At 39.5% G+C, this 24,974-nt stretch overlaps 1 protein-coding gene across 1 annotated transcript in view; it reads right to left on the reverse strand.

Moving 5' to 3' along the window:
- uba6 (ubiquitin like modifier activating enzyme 6) overlaps positions 1-24,974 on the reverse strand; it is a 101,669-nt gene that overhangs the window by 30,349 nt on the left and 46,346 nt on the right. The window contains exons 9-17 of the mRNA XM_059643544.1: positions 24,044-24,167; positions 22,043-22,146; positions 21,176-21,238; positions 12,936-13,012; positions 8,031-8,097; positions 4,567-4,710; positions 4,405-4,472; positions 3,894-3,972; positions 1,156-1,236 (exon numbers count right to left, since the gene is read on the reverse strand). Coding sequence (XP_059499527.1) covers positions 1,156-1,236; positions 3,894-3,972; positions 4,405-4,472; positions 4,567-4,710; positions 8,031-8,097; positions 12,936-13,012; positions 21,176-21,238; positions 22,043-22,146; positions 24,044-24,167 — 807 coding nt within the window. The remainder of the gene's footprint in view (positions 1-1,155; positions 1,237-3,893; positions 3,973-4,404; positions 4,473-4,566; positions 4,711-8,030; positions 8,098-12,935; positions 13,013-21,175; positions 21,239-22,042; positions 22,147-24,043; positions 24,168-24,974) is intronic.

Below are 24,974 nucleotides of genomic sequence, written 5' to 3' on the forward strand. Positions count from 1 at the left end.
CCCTTTTTTTAAACAATAGATGGCAGTGTCAAGATGAGGCGGATAAATCTAGTTAACACCAAAAGTATCAGTAGCAGTTAATAGCAATGTCTGGCGATAAACAAGAAGTATTGAAAATTGCTTTCAAATGTAGTCAGGTCTAAATTGGGTGGTACAGCTTTCAGGATCATCTAAATGAAATGTAAACAGTCCTCAATTCTCTACAACATGTTCATTCACAAGATTATTCACAAGATTACTCACAACCTTATCAAAACTCCAAAGGATGTAAGAATGACACTAATGGTAGGAAGTGAAAATCATGGATAATTTAAATTTAAAACGAGTGGACTAATTTAAAGAAAGTCTCATAATCCAAAGTTAAAAACGTGACAGGCCCTCTTGTGGCACAGAGGTTGAGTCGGTTATTTTCTGAAGGTTTTGTTTTTTGAAATAAAAAAAGTCAGACGGGAGAGACCTCCTGCACGTCAATGGAAGATCGTTTGTAGGAGTGTAATAAATGGTCTCGGGGAAAAAAAACTGCACTCAAAATTAGGGATAACGGGAACTGCAGATGCTGGAAAATCCGAGATAACAAAGTGTGGAGCTGGATGAACACAGCATGCCAAGCAGCATCTTAGGAGCACAAAGCTGATGTTTCGGGCCTAGACTCACCCGAAATGTCAGCTTTTGTGCTCCCAAGATGCTGCTTGGCCTGCTGTGTTCATCCAGCTCCACACTTTGTTATCTCCGTGCTCAAAATTAGACTATTTTTGCAAAGCCAATTTTTAACTTAGATCTCTGCGGAACTTGATTTGCATATTACATGTAAAATTTTCCATGAACAGATAGTGAATTTTGAATTGCAGTTTTAAACAAATGGAATTTAAAAATTCATTGATCAATTTCATCAGTTAATATGGTGTACACTGATTAATACAGTTGAAAATTGGTTTATCACAAAAGAGTAATTTGAATCAATGCTTCATCTAGCATTCACAATACTCATGTACACAACCCAAAAATGTCACTGCCTGTAAAAATGGTACACTGCACATTACAGCTTCCAGCATTGTGCTAATTACCTCACCATTGCGGCAGTGACTGGCTTACAATTATAAAAGTGTAGCAATGGATGTGTTTACTTGATCACTCAATCAGGGGATAGATACATACCATTCCTCTCTTCTGGCCTGTGCTAACACCAAGCAGAGCAAGGTTCTTCAGCATTTCGCAACCAATTGCGCCACATCCAACCTGAAAGGAAAGTTATTTTTACTTTTACCCACTAAGACTCTGGTACACTTAAAGGTTTAAAAAAAACACAGATTTCAAGGACACATCTTACAGAGTACAAAATTCAATTCAGAGCACAGGCACTTTTGAATCAATGAAGTTTTTTCAGAACCCTGTCCATATTTCAGGCATGCAAAAGTGATATAAAAGTATGAAAGATATTAGCCTATAGATTCAATTAGCATGCACTTCAAATGTAATGTGCCTTCATAGACGGTGTGATGTGTAGAAGACCAATCCCTCATTAACCCTAACCACACAATCCTTTGTTTTTATTACAGTGACAAGAGGTCAAATTCAGCCATTTGTGGCTTCTTCTGTGATGTTTAAATAGGCAATGAACACTCCACTGGGCACCTAACTAACTCTAATACTAACAACGTGACTGAATACATACAAAAATATTAACCACAACACAAAAGAATAAAATTAAAGAAATGGACTATGATTAAAAGAAGCTATAAACAATTGTATTTACTTTTTTTTTAATTCATTCACGGGGCATGGGTCTCGCTGGCTGGGACATTTAATGCTCTTCCATTGTTGCCCTTGAGAACTTGGTGGGGAGCAGCCTTCCTGAGCCACTGTGGTCCACTTGCTGTAGATTGACTCACAATGCCCTTAGAGAGTGAATTCCAGGATTTTGACCCAGCAACAGTGAAGGAATGGTGATACATTTCCAAGTCAGAATAGAGTGTATCTTGGAGGGGAACTTGCAGGTGTTCCCACGTATCTGCTGCTCTTGCATTGTAGGTGAATGTGGTATCAGTCTGGAAGGTGCTGAGTAAGAATCTTTGGTGAATTTCTGCAGTGCCTCTTATAGATAGCACTCAGAGGGCCAGTGAACATTGGTAGTGGAAGAAGCGGATGCTTGTGGATGTGATGCAAATCATGTGGGCTGCTTTGTTCTGGATGGAGTGAAGTTTCTTGAATGTTGTTGGAGCTGTATCCATCCAGACAAGTGGGGAATATTCCATCACTCTCCAGACTTGTGCCATGTAGATGGTGGACAGGCTATAAGGAATCAGGAGCTGAGTTACTCACCTCAGTATTCCTGGCCTCTGACTCGCTCTTGTATCCTCTGTACGATATGGTGTGTCCAGATGAGCTTCTGGTCAATGATAGCCCCCACAGGATGCTGACGGTGGGGGAAATTCAGGAATAGTAACACTACTAGATGTTGAGGGACGGTGGTTAGATTGTCTGTTATTGGACATAGTCATTGCCTGGCATTTCTGTACTGCAAATGTTACTTTCCATTTGTCAGTCCAAACCTGGATACTGTCCAGACGAAAGAAACTTGAACACGGTCTGCTTCACCATCTGAAGAGTCATGAATGGCAGTGAATATATTGCAATCATCAGCAAACATCCTTAATTCTGACCTTATGAAAGAGGGTAAGTTCATTGGTGAGGATGTTTGGGCCTAGGACGCTATTCCAAGGAACTCTGCAGAGTTGTTCTGACTGAGATGACTGACCTCCAAATACCACAAATGCCATCCTACATATCAAGTATGACTCCATCCAGCAATGAGTTTCCCCCTGATTCCCATTGATTCCAATTTTGCTAGGGCTCCTCGATCAAGTGCAGCCTTGATATCAAAACTTTCACCCTCACCTCACCTCTGGAATCCAGCTCTTTAGTCGCCGTTTGAACCAAGCTGTATGGAGATCTGGAGCTGAGTGAACCCAAACTAGGCTTCACTGAGCAGGTTATTGCTGAGCAGGTGCTGCTCGATAGACTATTGATGGCTCCTTCCATCGCTTTACTGATGATCAGAAATAGATTGATGGTACAGTAATTGAGCTAGTTGAATCTGTCCTTTTTGTGCACAGGACATACCTGCATGATTTTCCACATTCAAACTATACAGCCATTTCTTTGGTGTTGTCAGCTCAAAATCCTAGAACTTCCTACATAACATCATTGCCGGTGCACACATAGCTGCAGTGATTCAAGAAGGCAGCTCACTACACCTTCTGAAGGGTGGTTAGGGATGGATAATGAATGCTCTTCTAGCCAACAACAGCCATATTATGTGAATGAATAAAGAAGAACTGTCCTTAAATCCACGTCAGAAGTGTTATCTAGACTCATGAAGCTCAAGGTCTCTCACTGTGCAGTTGAATACTAATGTCCACAACTAGGAAGAGGCAATGAATGCAACCTTGCCAATATTATGTATATTCCTGAAACAAATCTGAAAACAAAACTTACTTTAAGTGCATTCTGAAGACAGAGACTTTATTAGCTATCATGGTGAAACTTTTGTCACCAGCATGCTGGCTTACCTCATGCAAATAGGGTAAGCACCATAATGCAATTTCCTGATTCTTTTTCTTGCCTGCCACATGTTAGCAGGCAGATACAGCTTTTGATCCATTGCATGATTGTGAAATGTATCCTACATGAAAAGTACTGCATCGAGAATGTACAATAATGTGTGAACAATGGCGTGATTTACATGATATTAATTGAAATCACCAAAATTAGCTGTCATTACTCCTCTGAAACAGATGGCAACTTTTGGAACCAACACATGTCAAACACAAGATCAGAAGTTGCAAATTTTCTTGTTCTGATGACATAAGACAACATTCATATTATTCACTTACTATGAAGACATTGAGATTGTTGAGTTTTTGACACATGGATTCTCCAACACATGCACGTAGGGCATCGTATCGATCGCCTCTGTATTAAAAACATAAATTATATTTAATTACAATGCAGTAACTCCAACACCATGTACACATGGCAACATAAGTGGAAAGCATTTTTACCTGAGCCCCCAACACCACACCCCACCCCCCAAGAACTTGGTCTCCGACTTCAGTTTTAAGAGGTAAAAGGAGTTTTAATCACAACGTAAGATGTTCTCTTTGCTCAGGCCTCTTTTTGCAGTCTGAAATTTTGAAAATAAATGGAAGTCAACATGAAATGGCCAAATATTGCCACAAGTCTTCTCTCATCATTTCTGAGCTTCCAGCATTCAGTCCTGCAACTTGTTACCAGAGTTCCATTAATTCAGGAACACATGAAGTTTAATCATCCATCAGATATATACGGATACATTTCCCAATTTGAAAAACCCACACAAGTGCAGAACACATCCTTTTCACATACCTTGGTTGGAACTGGTCACTACTAACATCTTCAAGAGGGTGAAGAATCTCTACCACATCAAAATATAGCTAAAAAAACAAGAAAGACATTGTCATGCAATGCACTAAAATACATTAAAACTGTCTGAAAATAATACTGTCAGTTGCCTGAACACAAACCTACCCATTGGTGAAGAGGAGAAAATTTGCCCGTCAGTGCCTTCAAAACTTCCTGGCTGATGATTCCACCAAAGGCAGCAGAGAGGGGAGCCAAATGTCCTCTTGCTGTTCTTGAAAGCCACTTAACAATCTCTTTATTTATAACAGCCTGTAACACAGAAGATATACTGAAACAAAACAGATTGCTTCCCCATTAGAAAAAGAAATGAATGTATGCAAGTTACTTAAAAGGCTGTGTCTATTGAAGGTTCTTTTGAGCATACAACTCCAATTTTCCACCAGCTGAACAATAAAATTGCAGTAGCTCTGGCAGTAACGTTTGAAGAAGAAAAAAGTACAGAACATTTGATGGAAGTGTTGAGAACCATGAAGAATCTGGAAAACTAGAGCGGGAGACAATGCTTTGGTTTTTCTTTCTTCTACCATCAAAAGGACACTAATTTGAGGTGACTGTCAAAAGAAACAAAGTAACTTGGGAGAAAAAGAACATCTTTATAGACGAAACATATGCACACTGGAATTTAGTAACTGGGTGTGTGGTGGAGGCAGATACAATCAAAGTCGCCAAAAGACAATTATGTAAATACATGCAGAGAGAAAAAAATCAGCAGGAAAAATAAAGGAGGTGCGACTAAGGGAGGTTGCTCTTGTTGAGAGCTGGCATAAACACAATTGGCCCAATTGCCTCCTTCTGTATTGTAACCACTGTGTGATTTTGTAGAAAGAACTACAAAATAGTTATTCATAAAGCTGCCTCATAATGATTAAGTCCTGTGAAATATAAGGTAACTCAGAGCTATACAAAAGCCCTCACGACCGAAAAGTAAGACGGGTAAGGCACATGCTGACTAAGCCGATAGCATGGCTCTGTTACCTATATCTAAGTATTTCACAATGAATTATTGTTGAAGTTATCAAAGCAGCAATGAAACCCAGAATTGTACAGATCTGAGGTAATTCTTCAAAAATCCCAGATGACAGCAAGTCAGAGAGAAGACTCTTGGGAGGATTGTTTGTGGAAACATGGGTTCATATACCCAGTATCCTGTTGTTTGCAGCACAAGTTAAAATAGTTTACAGCTTTGCTGAATAGTAATGCTTCTTAAAACAGGCCTAATACAAAAGTCTTGAGCTGAAAGATTGAGAGAGGGTCATTCATCATGGCTTGAGGGTCTGGGAAAATGTTATTCTGGTCACTGTTTACTAAAGCAAATAAGCCTTAAATGGTCTATATAAACACAGCAACAGAATTATTTGGAGAGGTTAAGATGTATCGAGTATATTCAGATATTCTTGACTTCATGTTAAACTGATGCCATTTCTGTTCGTCTTTCGAGATATTGCAATTTAGTGGTTTTGTTATTGGAAGTATTCACGAAACGTAGAGATCGAAAGTAGAATTGGTAAAAGAGTTTTCAGTAAACCAGTATGCTGTACATCAAATCATTGAGTGCAAAGTTCCAGAGTTTTTTCTAGTGAATCATGAACTCAATCATACTAGAAATATGATATAATTGCCTTGAATAATTACTACTGCAATATAACATGAACGTGTTAAAGACCTGATTCTATGATTGTTACATGTGATATGTGTACACTGATGTTTAAAATAACAAAACTAAACTGAACAGGTAAGCTCAAAAGAAGTTAACTTGTCAAGTTTGATGTCAGTCTGCTTATTTGTCCAGACAGAAAGTAGGTGAAAACTTGAACAAAAACAAAGTTGCTGGGAAAGGTCAGCAGGTCTGGCAGTGTCTGTGAAGGAGAAAATAGAGTTAACGTTTCAGACCCGGTGACCATTCCTCAGAACTGGAAACTGAAAACTTGAAGATGTATTATATCTGGAATGTTAATCAGTCTCCAAATAGCACTTCCACATACCAAACTTTAAGAACTAACTAGCTCTCAAGTATGAAAATTTTCATAGGAACAGCCAGCTTAAAACATGAATACAGTCCAAAACATAGCCATGCAAGCTGGAAAGTAATGGAGTGTGACAGCTTCAAATGAATAACATTCAAGCTTGAAACACTTCTAAATTAATAAGGTGACAAGAAAGATCTCTGTAACAACACAATGTTTTCTTCTACTCAAATGACATGCTACAGGAGGGCAGGAGTGAAGTTCCTAATTTTAACAGCAGAAATTCTAGACATTATAACCATGTTTTACTTTGCAATAGCTCATTTGTGTATTTAAAAATAGTCAATTCCCTGTGGTACTGCTTGTAACTAAAGAAAATAGTCTGTCTTTTTGTTGGGTTTGTTCTAAAAGACACAGGAATTCAGAGATAATGGGAACTGCAAATGCTGGAGAATCCGAGATAACAAAGTGTGGATCTGGATGAACTCAGCAGGCCAAGCAGCATCTCAGGAGCTCAAAAGCTGACATTTCGGGCCTAGACCCTTCTTCAGAAAAGGGGGATGGGGAGAGGGTTCTGAAATGAATGCCACTCTGGAATACAGAAGAATGACAGATGTTCCTACAATAATAGTGCTAGAGATTATACTGGTACTTCTGAAGCAAATAAGCATTATATTGTAATGTTATGTACCTACTTCATTGGCAATGCAACAGTGACATCCACTGATCTTAATAAATGGAGTGTGACAGCAACTTGCATTAATTTCAAGCATCTGGGGGTGTAGGTGATATGGAATCATACAGTACAGACACAAACCCTTTGGTCCAACTCATCCAAGCTGACCAAGTTTCCCAAACAAAACTAGTCCCATTTGCTCATATCCCTCTAAGCCTTCCCAATTGATCCATCTGTTCAAATGTCTTTTAAATATTATAGCTATACCTGCATTTACCATTTCCTCTGATGATTGAGAGCAAAGTGAATAGGCATCGTAGAAGAATTATCCATTTATTTCACTGGACTGGAGTTGAAACAGCAATACACACTAATTTCATAGGATTGGTGTTATGACAACAGTACCCACCGAGATCAGCAGAAAGGGGACATGATGACATTTCCGACAGACATCATGAGACTGGGAGCACGGAAATGTTACTTAATGAATGCTGGCTTGGAACTTTGGTTTAACCATTGACATCAATGTAAAGTGGGGACGTACCAATTTCAATTGACTGGGTCTATGACAACTACACTGACTGATATCAGCACAAAGCAAGCATGACAGCATTCCCCATTGATTTTATTGTAATGAGGGGTATGGCAGTGTTGAAATTCATTCGTTTCAAGTATCATAATCAAGTAGGAAATTCCGAAATGTTCAAATAATTTTCAAACACATGCTCATGTTCTCAAATTCTTTCCTGCTGTCAACCTACACAAATCACATGTTTGAAGCATATGCTCCATTGCAAGTCCTGCACAAAAGTAACAAAATTGTCTGACATACTTTTAACCAAACTGCTCTTGCCAGAAGCTGCTAAATATAGTATAGTTGCAAGCATTATTGCTAATAAAACAAAAATTCTCATTGAAAGATTACTCACCTTATTTTCCAACATTTCATTTACAGTAATAGCCAATCTTAACAGTTCATCTGCATCCTGGAGACACCTTATTAGAAAACAAAAACCCAAACCAACTTTAGTTATGCTTATGACCATTATACAAAAGTACATCTTCACAATGTTATAAATTAATCAGATAGCGCACAGAACTTATACAAAAAGATGTTATTCTCCATCAGGCCCTCAACCCTGCAAGCTCCTCAGTAAAATATGATTCCTCTGCTTCCATACACTATCACTTCCTACACCCAGGAACTTCAATCTCCGTCTCAGCTCACTTTCCTCCTTGAAGACTGATTTCATGAATCAGCCCCCTTAACCTTTGTACTACCACTGATTGAGCAGACAGGTCTTGAAGGACATAGCTGATACAGTGGGTCTGTAACAGGTGGTGATGGAGCCAAGAATCGTGGAAAATCTACTTCAGCTTGCCGTTACCAAGTTATCTGTCACAGATGCATCTGTCCACAGCATCGGTGAAAGTGACCAGCACATAATCACTCTGGAGACAAAGTATCATCTGCACATTGAGGATAGCCTCCACTAATGTCATATAGCATGACCTCAGCACAAAATGAGAGAGACTTCAAACAGATTCGGCAATTCAAAACTAGATACTCATGAGGTGCTGTGGGCCATCAGCAGCAGCAGCATTGTATTCAAACATAATCTGTAACCTCATGGCCCAGCACGAACTCCACTTCACCACTCCTATCAAGTTAGGAAATCAATACTGGTTAGATAAAGAGTGCAGGACGGTATGTCATGGATAGCACCAGACACACCTAAAAATGAGGTGCTAACCTGACGAAGCTACAACGAAGGACAATGTATGCCTAACAGAGAAAGTAGCATATAATAGGTAGGATTAAACGAACGCGGATCAGATCTAAGCTTTGAATTCCTGCCACATCCAAATGTAAATGGTAGTGGATAATCAACAACTAACAGGAGGAGAAGGTTCCATGAATATCCCCTTCTCAACAGCTGACAATCCATGCAAACCACAAGGCTGAAACATTTGCACCCATCTTCAGACAGGAGTGTCAAACATATGACCATCTTAGCAAATTCCTCCTAAAATCCCCAGTATCTCAAGTCATTCCTCATCCAATCTTTCATAGAGTCTCTACAGTGTGAAAGCAGGCCATTCTTCTCATCGAGCCCACCCAGACCCATCCCCCTACCCTATTCCTGCAATTTCCCATCCCAGACACTACGGGCAATTTAGCACAGCCAATCCACCTAATCTACACATCTTTGGAGTGAGAGGAAACCAGAACACCCGGAGGAAACTCACACAGACATTGGGAGAATGTGCAAACTCCACACAGACAGTTGGCAGAGGTTAGAATCGAATCCAGGTTCCTGCTACTGTAAAGCAGTAATGCTAACAACTGAGCCACTGTGCTGCCCTTTTGATATCAAGAAATGGTAATGATAATCTCCAATTATCTAACCATCACCCCCGGCTTTCAATGGCATTCCCACCAGTGAATCCCCTGCTATGGACATCCTGGGGAATGCTATCATCCAGAAACTAAACTAGCCATTTAAGTATTGTGATTACAAGAATCTGTCAGAGGCTAGGTGGTCTGGGGCAAATACCTCACCCCTATCTCCCTAAAGCCTGCCCACCATCTACAAAGCACAAGTAAGGAGTGTTTCGGAACACTCATCACTTGCCTGGAGGATTACAGCTCAAACAAACGAAACAAACTTCACATCATCCAGGCCAAAACAACTAATGTGATTGGAATCCTATCCAGCACATGCAACATTCACTCCTTTCACCAAGGCACAGCAGTCGCAACGTACACTATCTAGAAAATGCATTGAAGCAACTGATCCACGATCCTTAGCAAACACAAGTACACACACAGGAGATACATGGGACCACCACCCGTAAGGTCCACTCTAAGCCATACATCATCCTTACTTGAAACAATATCATTGTTCTCCACATTAGCTGGGTTAAAGCTCTGGAATTCTATTCCTAACAGCACGTGCATGTCCCTCTATTCCAAGGACTGCAGTAATTCAAGACAACAGCTTCTCACCATCTTCTCCAAGGAACTTAGGAATGGGCAATGAATACTGGCTTAGCCAGTGATACTGATATTGCATAAATTATGTTTAAAAAAATGACTCCTATTTACGACCACCTCTTTGATCTTCCCATTTGGCTCTCCATTTATCACAATACATCTGAGTGTTAATTTTCTCAAACAGTCTTTATCGTCCATCTGTAAAAGTAAAATCACTAAAATCCTTACCATTTCCAAACCAAGCTACATTCTTTGCCAAATTTTACATGGTCCATATTTTTGTAAATCCAAGAGCAAAGTATTTCAGAATGAAAAGCATATGGTGCACAAGTGATGCAATTAATTATTGCTATTTTTGACTGGACCACATTAAGGGCGGTCAACACAGTTTGGAGTTGGAGGAACACAGTAGGGCAGGCAGCATCAGAGGAGCAGGAAAGTAGACATTTCAGGTTTACACCCTTCATCATGAACAGGCCTTTGTCTCCTCTGCAAAATTGCTCACCATTCCAGGTTTATCCTGGAGAGCAATTATAAGCCTGGAGTACTTTCCTATAAAAGTGACTATCTTCTTAAGTTCCTCTGCCCTACCTTCTCCAAAAATTAGACACTGAATGGCCTTGCCCCTAAGGTTGAAACCACACATTGAGATAACTTTGCCACATCTTCCCCTTGCCTTGGTGACCAAGCCAAATTTTCTTAACACTCTAAACACTACAGCCCTAAAAGTATCTTTCTCAAGAATCACCCCCTTCTCCCTCATTCTTTCTCAGCTTGTTTTATCCTTGAAACCAGTCTCCTGTCTTGACTCTGCTCCTATTAAATATTAACTATTTGACATCAATTTCTGACCTCCGTGCCAGCTGACTTTAAACAATTTCCTCCTCTCAAGTATTATTCTCCATTCTTTCAAATCTGTTATCATCACCTGCATCTCAAAAACCATTCCTTTGATCCTTCTCTGGGTGTAGGAAACTGGCATCCTATTCCCAAACTTCTCATTTGTTGCCAAAGTCCTTGACTGTACTGTTGCCTCCTACATTGAATTTCCATAAAAAATTTTGTTTGAACTTTATCCTCAGGCTTCTGACCTAGCATAGCATTGTCATCTTGAATACTGGTGATCCAAAGTAAAAAGTAAAGTTGCCAAAGTCCTAGTGACCATATAGCTGCTCTCTCATTAGAGTGAAATACCCGGTGGTGATTTAACCTGAAGGTCACCGTACCTCAGGCAAGGAGACTGGCTAAACAGGAGAGTCCAACATGGAGTTTGGCAACACTTAGGCAATAGAGAGGAGGTAAAGAAGAATGGCATCAGTGACATATGATAGCTGATCCCACATGTATAGGCAATATCATCAAGAGTAATTCGTAGCTGAAAAGAAGCTCTTCGGTTCTGACGAAGGGTTAGTGGACTTGAAACAAACTTTCTTTTTCTCCATAGATGCTGCCAGGCCTGCTGAGTTTAGCCAGCAATTTCTGTTTTTGTTTCAGATGTTCAGTATTCTCAGTTCTTTGTTTTTCTGAAAAAATCTACACTGGTGTCAAGCAAGGCTGAGCCCTCATACTATTTACAAAAAGATCTTCCATATCATTCTGGTAAATTTACCCTAAAATCTAAGACCTTTGTAGCTTTCCCAAGTGTGGTGCCCAAAATGGGACAGAACACATCAGCTAACACCTGACCACTGATTTAATAAATTTTTAGGTCAATTTGTATGCCTTTTAACTTATGTCTATTTTTTAAGAGAAAGATCCCATATGTTTGTGAAAGATTCACTTGATCTTTCTGTTCCTGTGCTACCTTTAAAAATCACTTACATTTGGTTTACACAATCTTTTCTTATTCTTGCCAGCAAAATATAATCCATTCATATTTTCTCAAATTAAGTTTCACTTGCTGTGTGACTGCCCATTTTGTCAGTCCACCTCAATCCTCCGAAACCTGCCCACTATTTTCCTCAAAATTTACTGCAATTCCATGTTTCTCTGTCCTTTAAGTTTAAAAAAAAGCAATGATCCTAAATCCAACCCTCTGGAACATCACCAACACTAAAAAATATCTGTTCACCACTGTTCTGTTATCTGTGTCTTAATCAATCATGCACCCTTATTTTTAGTCCATGGTTTCAATTTTGCTAACCAGTCCATTAAGCAGTACTTTTATCAAACACCTTTCAGAAAGCATGTGAGCGCGCGTATACACACACACACTCTCAATTAGATTTACCTGGCCATATTTCTAAAATAGGAGTTTATAAAACGCTACACTGACTGACTGACTATAAACTGTGAGCTTTTTGAACAAAATAGAACGTATCTGCAAAAACAAATTCATCCCATCGATTCACGTGTGTCCATGTGAGCGTGCCCATGAGAGGGACAAGGGTGTAAACCATCTGTCTGCCAAGACTTTGGAGTGGCATAGCGGCTCAGGGCTTAGCACTGCTGCCTCAGAGCACCAGGGTCCTGGGTTTACTTCCACTCTTGGGCAACATACTGTACGGAATTTACATATTCTCTCCCATCTAGGTGCTTAGTTTTCCTCCCAAAGTCCAAAGATGGCAATGCCTAATTGCTCATAATGTCTAAGGATGTGCAGGCTAAGTGGCGTATCCATGGGAAATGAAGAATCATAGGGACAGGGTGGAGGGTGCTGAGTCTGAGCGGGATGCTGTTTGGAGGGACATTGGAGACTCGATGGGCTGAATGGCCTGCTAACGCAGTGTACGGATTTTATGATACCTGGTTGTACATAATGAATCTGTATCTCTTATTTCACATTTTCTGCCAGTAGACTCTTGCAACCATGCAACATAATACGTGAAATACTCACCCTATGTTTGGCAGACGTCTGTATTGCTCTTGAAACTTATCCAAGGCCAGCATGGCTGTATGAATCTGCAAGGGTGCCTTTTTTTTAAAAAGGAAAAAGCAAATGTCTATTTTATATACAAGTGAAGAATTTGGGCATTTTTTAAAAAAAAAAATACAGCAATATTAAACAAACTCGTGACACTATTTACCTTTTCACAACTTGGATTGACTGCAAACGCTCAATTGTACAGTGGCTACAAAACAGACCCAACAACCAAGACTGGCTAAATCCCAGATATAGCACATTACAGCATGGAAAATATGCTTGAATTAGTTGATATCATTAAAAACAAAACAAAACAAATTTCCTGCTTTTAAGAAGCCAGGGTTTGAGGTCTCTTCCCTATCGGAGTTGCTTGGTAACATCTGAATGGGAGGCGCCACTCATATTATTGAGCATGAGCTATTCTAGAGACACTCCATCACAGGAGAAAATGCAATCTGATTGGGCATGGTCTGCACTTATGATCTGTTTGCTACAGTTCTGTCATTTGCACTTGGATTTGAATTTGAAGTCAACTTGAAAGACTAGTGTCTATGAGTTGCTCCAGTTAATCCTCAGTAAGAAGAAATGGAAGGCCATCCAGGGAGAAAGACCTGAAATCGCAATACAAGTGCCTTTTTGGCTGACTTTTAAGTCGTTCCCTGAACAGAAACATTCACTTTCAGTTTGAATTTCCTTCAAAATGTCAATTTTCCACTTCAGAATTTTATTTCAAAAGAGAAGATTAGAAGATCATTTGTAAATTGCATCATAATTCCTTTTCTGGGGTTATTTTACTATTTTAAAGCATCTCAAAACATGCTGTGAAAAGAAAGAAATACTATCAATCACAAATGAAAGTTAAGGAGGTACAGATATGATTTGCAAGTTAGATACCAAACTGTGCAAAATTTGTTAGAATGCTGGAATTAGTGTTCAAATTAATACCTTTCTCAAGGAGAACACAATAAAAATAGACTCATTCATATCACGTAAAACATTTACATGAAACTTCATTAGACTTATGCTTTTCATGAATATGGTATGAATTTAATCTTAAAGTCTTAGCTGGATAATTGTACTTTTGGCTCAGCCAGAAGGTTATAAATTCAAGCCCTAATCCAGAGGCTTGATCACAAAACCTAGAACAATACTTCAATGAAGTACAGCAAGTTCAAAATTCAAGTTGTATGGTGTTGCATTCCTGAAAATCACAAATTTAACTGACTTGTGGGTTCCCAGGAATCAATATCAGAACTGGAGTTAGGTTTCTTCAGACATTTCCGGCCTGGAGTAACCAATGCATGAATTGAAATATTCTAGTGTACATATGCAGCATTGTGCTTCCCTATTAGAAATAACTTGAAAACGAAATAAATCACTAATATAAAATAAAAAACCGTTACTGTTTTGTACTTCAGGGCCTTTCCCACCTGAACAAAAACTGTTAAAAGCTTAGAAACCCAGAAAACAGGAGGAGCAGCTTATTCAACCCTTCCAGCTTGCTCCACCATTCAATATGGTTATAGTTCTGGATGTGAGTTTGCTCGCTGAGCTGGAAGCTTAGTTTTCAGACGTTTCGTCACCATTCTAGGTAACATCATCAGTGAGCCTCCGACAAAGCACTGGTGTTATGTCCCGCTTTCTATTTATCTGGTTAGGTTTCCTTAGGTTGGTGATGTCATTTCCTGTTCTTTTTCTCAGGGGATGGTAGATTGGCTCCAAATCAATGTGTTTGTTGATGGAGTTCCATCATGGTTATAGTGGATCACTGAACTGAGTACCCTGTTCCTGCTTTCTCCTCATGCTCTTTAGCCCTAAGAACTAGAACTAACTTCTTGAAAACATTCAATGATTTGACCTTTCAAGTTAATGTTAATTCTGTTTTCTCACTGCTGATGCTGCCAGATTGGCTGAGATTCCCCAGCAATTTGTTTTGTTTTAGATTTCTGGTATCCTCAGTCCTCTGGGGCTTTTTCTGTCATCTGCAAACTTGGAGATACTAAATTTAATTCCCACATCTAAATCATTCATACATAATGAGAATAGCTGGAGTCCAAGCACTGGCCTAGTCAATGGCTACCTCTCAGAAAAAAGACCTGTTTATTCTTACCCTTTGTTTCCTAGCTGCCAAACAGTTCTCTATCCACGTCAGTACACTAACCCCAATCCCGTGTGCTTTTAACTGTCATACGTTATTAAATACCGATATTCATCAAGGAAATAACAATTAAAATAAATTGTAAAATACAAAATGTAAACTCTTAAAATGTTAATAATCAACACCTACAGTAGTTTTAAATAGACCTGGGTCCACCTGATGGCAGGACCTACTTAAGATCAAAAAAAAACCAGAAACAGACCATTCAGCCCATCAAGTCTATGCTTCCATTCAAATCTATTTTCCTATCTTTTCCCTATAATTTTGATTCTCTTATCGAATAAAAATGTCTATCACAGCCTTGAGTGTACTTAATTACCCGACTTGAATAAAGAACTCCACAATTCACAAACCTGAGGGAAGAAATTCCACTACCTGCACCAATCAACAGCTGCCATTAGTTGGCGGCCAGGATTTCAGTGCACATTCAAAACAGAAACCAGCAGCAATCTGTGGTGGTAACAGGCACTACAGATTTTAAAGGTGTGAACAGAAGACAGGAATGGGAGGTGGCGTGAGAGACCATTGGTAAGGGAGAAATATGAGCAGGGATAGAATTAAGCTGGGAGCATTAGGAATAACTGAAGTCTCCGATAATGTCAATAGATATAAAGGTTTTAAAAGTAAGAATGGAGGAACGAAGTGGGAGCAAGGTGAAAGGGCCTTCAGCACTGAGTTTGCGAACAGAAGAACTGGGGAATAGGTAAATTTCAGCAGGCAGATCATAGCACAGGATGTCTGTAGCAAATTATGTAAATTGAAATCCACAATGTTAGATGATTATCATGACACTATTAATTATGTTAAAACAGAATAATGCTCAGTGACTCAACATTAAGCAGGAAGTTACTGTACTAAAGGAGATCTTAAGTATCAATTTTTGGTTCAGACATTAACGCAGTTGCTCTCTTAGAATTTTTGTTTACTTCTTTGACCGTAAGTTTTACCTAGACACAGCATTGTCAATGTCAGATCATCCTTCTACTTACAACTGTAGTGTATTGGCAACCAAAGAAGGTTTTGTGCAAACTTGGACATTTTATATCCCATAATTCTATAATAACATGAAATGTACTGCAGTATTTGATGAAGGGTCTAGGCCCGAAACGTCAGCTTTTGTGCTCCTGAGATGCTGCTTGGCCTGCTGTGTTCATCCAGCCTCACATTTTATTATCATGGAATTCTCCAGCATCTGCAGTTCCCATTATCTCTGTACTGCAGTATTGTTCACTTCTTATTCCTGCAACACTGCTTTATACTACTCTATATTAATCCAATAAAATTTGCTTTTGCAGTGTTGACCAAAATGAATTACAATAACTTGCAATATATTCATTACAGAGATGTATCCGTTTCGGCTTTCTCCAAAAATCATTAAAACATAAAAACAGGTCAGTTCTGTTGACTGACCACCATAAACTGGATTAGTTGACTCATAATTTGTATTTTCATATTTCACAAGTTTAATATTGGAGTAAAGCTAAAATTATTTAACATGAAGAAGCCAGGTGTGAAGGTCTGAATCAACTGTAAAACCAGGTTATTTTCTCCAAGGTTATTACAGTCTTCAAATTCTGCCTGTCGCTCCGTCTAACTCTGTATTTATACCACAACTGCAGAAACAAACTGCTTTGCATCAATATTAGATGTAGCATGAATGCAACAGAATGATGTCCATTTAAAAGCCTACCTCACTTGTACAGGTGAATAGGTTCTAACAGTTAACAATTTGATCATTTCTATAACATATGTCGGGGGGGGGGAAAAAAATTTTCAAACAACTGACAACAAGGGAAACTTCCTAAAGTGGGCTAAGTTTTTTTCAACAAATGGTAACTCATCTCTACTTGTACTAAAAAGGTGAAAATAAAAAACTAAACTGTAAATTAGATAATAACCAAACAAAAACTAAGATGCTTTCCTTTGAAAATAAAAAAAATTGTAGTATTACAAGCATTTATGTTGTATCTGTTTGTAATGTCATCCTTAATTGTTTGGTCACTGATTCACATGATTCCAGTTATTTCCACTCAAAAGCAGTGTTGAAATGGAAACTAAGAAATATCACCATGTCACTATGTTACACACAGAACAACTTCACACAGAGATTGTTTTTAACAAAACGTCTCAAGATCTTACTGTGGTATTGTTGACCAGAGTAGTAACTGTAAATATGATGCTTCATTGAGCTCTCTAAATGATCAAGTCCTATTCTTATTTGTGCTATAGGTTCTAGTAACTGTTTACAATACAGGAATATCAGTCCCATTAACCTTGTTTTAAAAAGCTTATGAGGGTGTAAGGAGCTGTCTGGCAAGTTATCTTATCACCCAAGAACAGATCGAAGGGTATGTGTGAAAATTCTTTTTGCTTTATTTATTCATTCACAGGATGAGAGGTGTCGCTGGCTAGGCAGCATTTATTGCCCATCCATAATCGGCAGTTAAGAGTCAACCACATTGCTGTAGGTCTGGAGTCACATGTAGGCTAGACCAGGTAAGGATTGCAGTTTCATTCCCTAGAGAGACATTAGTAAACTGGATGGGGTTTTCCAACAATCAATAATGGATTCACGGTCATTGTTATATTCCTAATTCTAGATATTTACTGAATTCAAATTCCGATATCTGCCATGGCGGATTCGAACCTGGGTCCCCAGAACATTATCTAAGTCTCTGGATTAACAGTCCAGCGATAATGCCACTAAGGCCATTGTCTCCCCTACACTTTGCAATCATTATATTTGAAGTAATTTGAAGTCCCACTTATGGTGAAATAAATTTTGGGTGGCACGGTGGCTCAGTGTTTAGCACTGACCCCTCCCCACAAGGGACCCAGATTCAATTCTAGCCTTGAGTAACTATCAGTAAGGAGTTTGCACATTCTCCCAGTGTCTGCGTGGGTTTCCTGTGAATGCACCAGTTTCCTCTCTCAGTCCAAAGATGCGCAGGTTGGATGGACTGGCCATGTTAAATTGCCCATAATGTCCAGGGATATGCAGGCTAGTTGAGTTAACCATGGAGATTGCAGGTTTACAGGGATAGGGTAGGCGGGTGAGTCTGGGTGGTATGGTCTTCAGAGGGTCAATGTGGACCTGGTGGGCCAAATGGCCTGCTCCTGCACTGTCAGGACTCTATGAATTAGGACATTCAAAATCATGCAGCCCCTTCCGCTCTCTGTATTTCTCACTACTCTGTTAATTCATAATGGGGTTTTTTTTCACATCGAGTCAATTAAGGTGCTTAAAGGAAATTATTCGCGAGTACCTAGGAATATAGTGATTGAGCTCTTGGAGCTTGGAATGTCTGGAGAATACATGTGTTATGCAAGGCTTAGAAACAATGAATTATTTAATGAGTTGATTACGGACAGCTTCCTGACTCTGATCTTAGCCAAAACCACATAATTGTCTAGTCATGTTTCATTAGCATCTCTTAAAATTCAATACAATTTACACAAACATGACTTGTAATTCACTTCTTAGTTCAACATAATTTGTGAAGTCTCAAATTATGAAAAATATAATCTCATAGATCACGTCCAGTCAGAAATGTTTAAATGAAATTCAATATTTAGTCTGGCACTGCCAGCAAATCAATCAGACGCTGCATTAGTGTAAAGTGGGACATGTTGAAATGGACAGTGTACCCACTAGACAATTCTGAACAAGTGAAAGGTCAGAATTTTTTTAAAAATTAAGAGTGAAAACAATTATTTATTAAACAGCACTAACATTCACTGTCTAATATCTGTTTTAAACCATTGATAAAGATTACTGCTAGTCATGGAAACACAGAACACTTACAAATAAAGTGTCTGTGAAAGTGTCTGTGCCAGTTGAGAAATAAGCTATAATTTAATCCCACTTTTCAGCATTTTGTCTAACACCCCTGGAGGATACAGTGTTCTAAGTTCATATTCAAACACCTTCTAAAAGATTTGAGGGTTGTGCCTCTACCAACCTTTCAGGGAGTGAGTTCCAGAATCTTACCACTCTCTCGGTAAAACTATTGTAGTTTTCTTCATCTCTCACCTTCTAATCTTTGTAACAATCATTTAAATCTTACCTTTAGTCATTGACCACTCTTGCTAAGGTTAATAGGCCTTTTCCATCTACTTTATCCAAACTACCCATAACTTTGTACATCTCAATCAAACCATACCCAATCTCTCTTCACGGCTGCATTTTTCCAGTCCTAACAACATTCCAGTAAATCTCTTTTCTTCCTTTTTTAATACAATTACATTCATGAGACAACTGAAACAGCATGGTCGTACTCAAGTTATGGCCCAACTACTGATTTATAGTTTTAGCATTACCCTTTTGCTCTTATATTCTATATGTGTGTTCATGGAGGTAAAGATTCTGTATATATTCTTAATTACCTTTATCAATCAGACCAGCTACCTTCAGGGACCTGTGGACATCTCTCTGGTCTTCTACCTCGCCATATTCTCAGTGTCATTGTAACTTCTTTTTTCATGTTTGACCTCCCCATGGCACGACCTCAAGTCTGGGTTTAATACCATTTGTTACTTATCTTCCCATCTGACCAGTCTATCGATACTCTTCTACAATCCACAGCCATCCTCCTCATTATTGCACACTTGGCCAATTTTTGTGTTGTCTGCACACTTTTGGCTAATCGCCCCTAAATTTACATCTAAGTCATAAATATATAACTCAAAAAAAGCAGAGGACATCATTATGAGCCCTGTAGAGCCCTAAACAAGACCATCTGTCAACAACTAACACTGGTGTCCTGCTACAGCACAATTTGCATCCAGCTGTCTGCCATGCGAAATCTTGTCAAAATCACTCATCAGCATTGGTGCAGAGACAGACAGAAATTGTAAGTACAATATTAAAACTCCACAGTTTATATAGTATAAATGGTGTTAATTTTGGAATATTTGATGCTGAAAATTATTAAAATGATAATTAGAAGGCCATTTTATTTCTTAAAAATATACCTTTCTTCCAAATGTTCTGGTTTGTACCAAGCAAAAAACCCAGGTTTAAATTCAGCAGCAAAAGGTTGAGGTCAGTGGGTATAACAATGTACTTCAAGGGAAGGCAAAGAACTTTGCAGCAGTCTTAAATTTCAGGGAAAATGAATGCATGAGGAAAACAGGAATGGGCTCAAGCAAGGTGTTCTTCACTGTTGAACATCTTACTGTCACTCATTGCTCATGTTTACACATGAAATGCACCTTAAGTATATATTAACAAGATTAATGAGGATGCCCTAATGTCAACCATGTAACCATTGTCGATTGCCGTTCAAACTCTCCGGGTTCACTGATGTTCTACAAGAAAAGGAAGTATGTCACCAACTGGTCTGGCCTGCATGGGACATCAGAGTCACAGCAATGGAGCTGACTCTTAACTGCCTCTTGTAATGGCCGCAGCAAGCCATTCAGTTCAAAGGCAGCTGTGGATGGCCAACAAATGCTGGCAAAGCAACAGATGGCTATCTCCCATGAACAAATTAAAAAAGGGCTATAAAAACCCCACTAAACTATAGCCCAGAAGGGGTCAATGCATTTAGGAGAAAAAGGGGCAGGGGAAGTAGAAACATAAAAGTTTAAGGCTATTTCAAAGCCATTACAAGAGCTTCACCACACGTTGGGCCAATGAAGGCGAGGTTCGCTCAGTCATCAGCCTGGTCATTGTGTAAATGTTCAGTTCAGAAATAAGCCTACTGCTTAGGTCAATTTCAAGGTAAAAGGTTCTGCAAGGATAGAGAATGGCAATAGTTAAATAGAAATTGTACGCATCACATTCTGAGATGGAATTCATCTCTCTCCTTTCTCACCAACAATATTCCAAGTCAAATCTTTGGCATTTCATATTAGCAACTTCAGTAGTTTCTACATACAGTAAGTTCCAGCTAAAACATGTTCTACCAGCCAGATAAATTTCAGAGACACATGTTTCAATTAGACCATTAGAACTCTGATATTATCACAACCAAAATGTTTTCTTTCTCAAAAGGGTTTTTAATTATTTCTGGGACTAATGCAAAGATACAAAAAGAAAAGAAAATCTTGCCTCAGGTTTGCTGTAGTCTATGATCAAGCATCGAGGATGTAAAAGTTGTTTGTCCATGCTTTCCTAAAACAAAAAATACGTGAACAAAATCAACAATGTCAGAAAGATGTAGAGATGGTCAGATAGAAGTGTTCAATTAATTGCATTTGGGGGGAGAAACAATCATTCGGTTCAAGTTTGTGGTCTTAGCCTGGAGTATTTCAGAAGACAAAAATGGCAAGAAGATAGCTTGCTATAAAATTATGCAAAATGTGCTCTGCTTTATGAGTAGTCATCAACAATTTGGCTTAGATTATTACTGTGCAAACATATTCCAAAGATGACATGTGGTCAACGGACAAGGGGGCTTTAAATGCATCAGTTAAAATCATTTTGTCAACTCGACTGAAGTTATCATACTGCATTTCTGTCACTATCCCTTTCACTTTTGAGGTAGCTTCAATCTGATTTTCACTAATGCTTTAAACTATATAGTTAACAACCACCATCACTACAAAATTCAGCAAATTACAGGTTCTTATCTAATAACCTAAAGGAAAACAAAAAAGAACACATAAATAAATATAATTTAAACATTATAGAAACAGTAACAGTTCATTACAAGTCTCCCAAAATATGGTCAGGCTGACTTAGTGGAACCATTTGAACATATGATGCTGTCTATATGGTTAGCTGTTTGAATTGTCGAGCTGTAGAAATTAAGAACAGAGGAATCTCTTTCGATAACAGAGGGCCACGAAGTTGGGCACTTATTTCAGATTGGAACCTGAGCCAGAGGCAGTACAGTCTCAGACAAGTCTCTTACAAAAGAGGATTATAAGTATGGTAATGTCGAGTTCAGTGCTGCATTGAAACAAAAATACTCACAAATGTAAATTGCTTCGGCATTTTCAGCTGCACAGCAATTCCTCCATGTAAATATGGCTCAAAGCTTGAGGTATCTCCAATGCTAAAGGAATATGGGGACAAAACTGAAAAGAACACACAATGACCTTGCTGAAACACAGAACATACTTTAAAATAGCAACCTTACAACAAGTAATAAAAATAATGGCCTGTATGTTCCAACCATCAATAATCATCATTGGATTGCTTTTTAAGAAGGATATATTGGCCTTGGAAGGAGTACAATGCAAGTTTACAAGAATCAAGAATGATACCCATACTTCAGGCATTATGTTACTTCCACTGGTCGGGAATTGAAGAGCTAGTGGGCATTGCCTTAAAATTAGGGACAGACCACTCAGGAGAGATGTTAGGAAGCACTTCTATACACAAAGGGTTGTGCAGGTTTCAAACTCGTCAACAAATGGCAGTTGATGCTAGATCAGTTGTTAGTTTTAGATCTGAGATTGATATATTTTTGTTAAGCAAATGTATTTAGGGGTATGGGTGGCCCATATGGGGTTAGGCCACAAATCAGCCACGATCTGATTGAATGCTGGAACAAGCTCAAGGTGCTGGACGGTCTGGGTTGTGAGGTTTCTTATGGTAAACTGGTAATATCCCGATCTCTGAGCCAAGAGGTCCGTCTTAAGTCCCAGCTACTCCAGAAGTGAGTAATAACATCTTTAAATAGATTGAGTAGAAGTACATGTGCACACTTGTGCTCAGGCCGCTCACTGCACTTCTACTTCTGAACTAGGAGTCACAGGTCCAAGTCATGCTTACTCCAGAAGTGTACAATAACCTCTACAAATATGCTGATTTGAGAAAAGAAACAAACAAACTGGTTACAAGGTGAATAGGTGCACGCTTTGAATTTGGATCTCTAAATAACTCTGTAATGTTTTGCTCTAGTTCAATCCTTCACCTGGCTTTCTGGAGTATAATACTAAGGCCCTTCACACGAAGATGATATGGCAAATATTAATATGTAGACAATAGTTACATGTCCTAACAGACATTTCAAGGGGTAAGTTTTAGAAGCATCTTAAAGGATGAGAGTGTGGTGGTGAGTACCACAGCTTAGGGCACATCTGCCAATGGCAGAGTGAAAAGAACAAAGGGTGCATATGATGCTAGAATTGGAGGAGTGTTGAGAACTTTCAGGGTTTCAGGAAATTGCAGAGACAGAATGGGGTAAGCCCATGGAGGGACAGAATCACAGAATCATACATTACAGAAGAGGCCCTTTGGCCTATCTGGTCTAAACTGCCAAAAATGTACTGCTATCTACATTAGTCCCACTTTCCCACACTAGGTCCATGGCCTTGAATGCTGTGACACTTTAAGTCATCATCTAAGTGCTGTTTTAAAAGGTTTAAAGTTTTCTGCTCAACTCTCCTCCCAAACAGTATATTGACCTGAAACCTAGAATAATAATTTCATAGTTAAAGAAATGGTGGACCACTGATGGGCTAAGCAAAGATGGAATGGGTAATGGCAAGTTACTGCAGGTTAGCATTTGGCAAGACTTTTGGATGAGTTCAAGATTGAAGAGGGTGATAAATGAAGTCAGCAAGAAGAAACAAAATGTAAATTAAGCAAGTAAAGTTAAAATTCCCAGTATATACAAGGGATTGTGAAAAGCAAGACAAAAGCTCAGGGTCATGAGGGGCACAGACATCAAGGTGCACCTGTTTGCATAGCGTTCAATCAATCGATACAACTGACTGCCAAGAATAATGTTTAAAGCAAGCACACAGAAGAGAAAAGTTGCTGTCCTGGTTAAGCAGGAGAGCTAGTGCATTGGATGCACAAGATTATACGCATGTGATAAGCTAACAAAATAAGAAGGGGTGTGGTGGGGTGAAGAGAGGGGGAGAGACAGAGAGAAAATGACATATGTCATGTGAAACTAACTAAACTAACGTTCTCTCTAAAATGACCACCATTCAAATTGCGACAACTTATGAAAACACATACCAGTTACTTGCTGCACTGATTCATTCAAGTCTGTCATCCCATTGATTTCCCGAAAAGTCACAAATTGTCCCGTTTCCAATCCGTGGTTACGATTGTCCATGCACGTGACAATTCCTGGATTAGACTGTGAATGAAAATGTCAAAAGCATTAACATGTTACCTCCAAGATAACAAGGCGTAGAGCTGGATGAACACAGCAGGCCAAGCAGCATCAGAAGAGCAGGTAAGCTGATGTTTTGCGTCTGGACCCTTCTTCAGAAATGGGGGAAGGGAAGGGAAGGGGATTCTAAATTAAATGGCGGGCGGGGGGGGGGGGGGGGGGGGGGGGAAGAGAGAGAGAGAGAGAGAGAGAGAGAGAGAGAGAGAGAGAGAGAGAGAGAGAGAGAGAGAGAGAGAGGAGGATAGAAGATGGATAAAGGAGCAGATAGGTGGAGGGGAGACAGACAGGCCAAAGAGCTTGGGATGGAGCCAGTGAAGGTGAGTGTAGGTGGGGAGTTATGGTGGGCATAGGTCAGGGAAGTATCAACGGGGACTTCACAAGCTTCAAAATCTCCCCTCCCCTGACTGCATCCCAAAGCCAGCCCAGCTCACCACCCCGGCCCCCCCACCAGCTCCCCAACCCGCCCGTCCTTCCTCCCACCTCAAGCCCAACCTCCACCTCCTACCTACCACCCTCATCCCACCTTCCCGACCTGTCCATCCTCCCTGGAATGACCTATCCTCACCCTCACTTCTCACCTACACTCACCTTTCCTGGCTCCATCCACGCCTCTTTGACCTATCTGCTCCTTTATCCATCTTCCAGCCACCTCCCCCTCTCTCTCTATTTATTTCAGAATCCCCTACCCCTCCCCCATTTCTGAAAAAGGATCCAGACCTGAAATGTCAGCTTTTCTACTCCTCTGATGCTGCTTGGCCTGCTGTGTTCATT

Source organism: Stegostoma tigrinum, chromosome 3, assembly GCF_030684315.1.
Source record: "Stegostoma tigrinum isolate sSteTig4 chromosome 3, sSteTig4.hap1, whole genome shotgun sequence".
NCBI classification, from domain to species: Eukaryota; Metazoa; Chordata; class Chondrichthyes; order Orectolobiformes; family Stegostomatidae; genus Stegostoma; species Stegostoma tigrinum.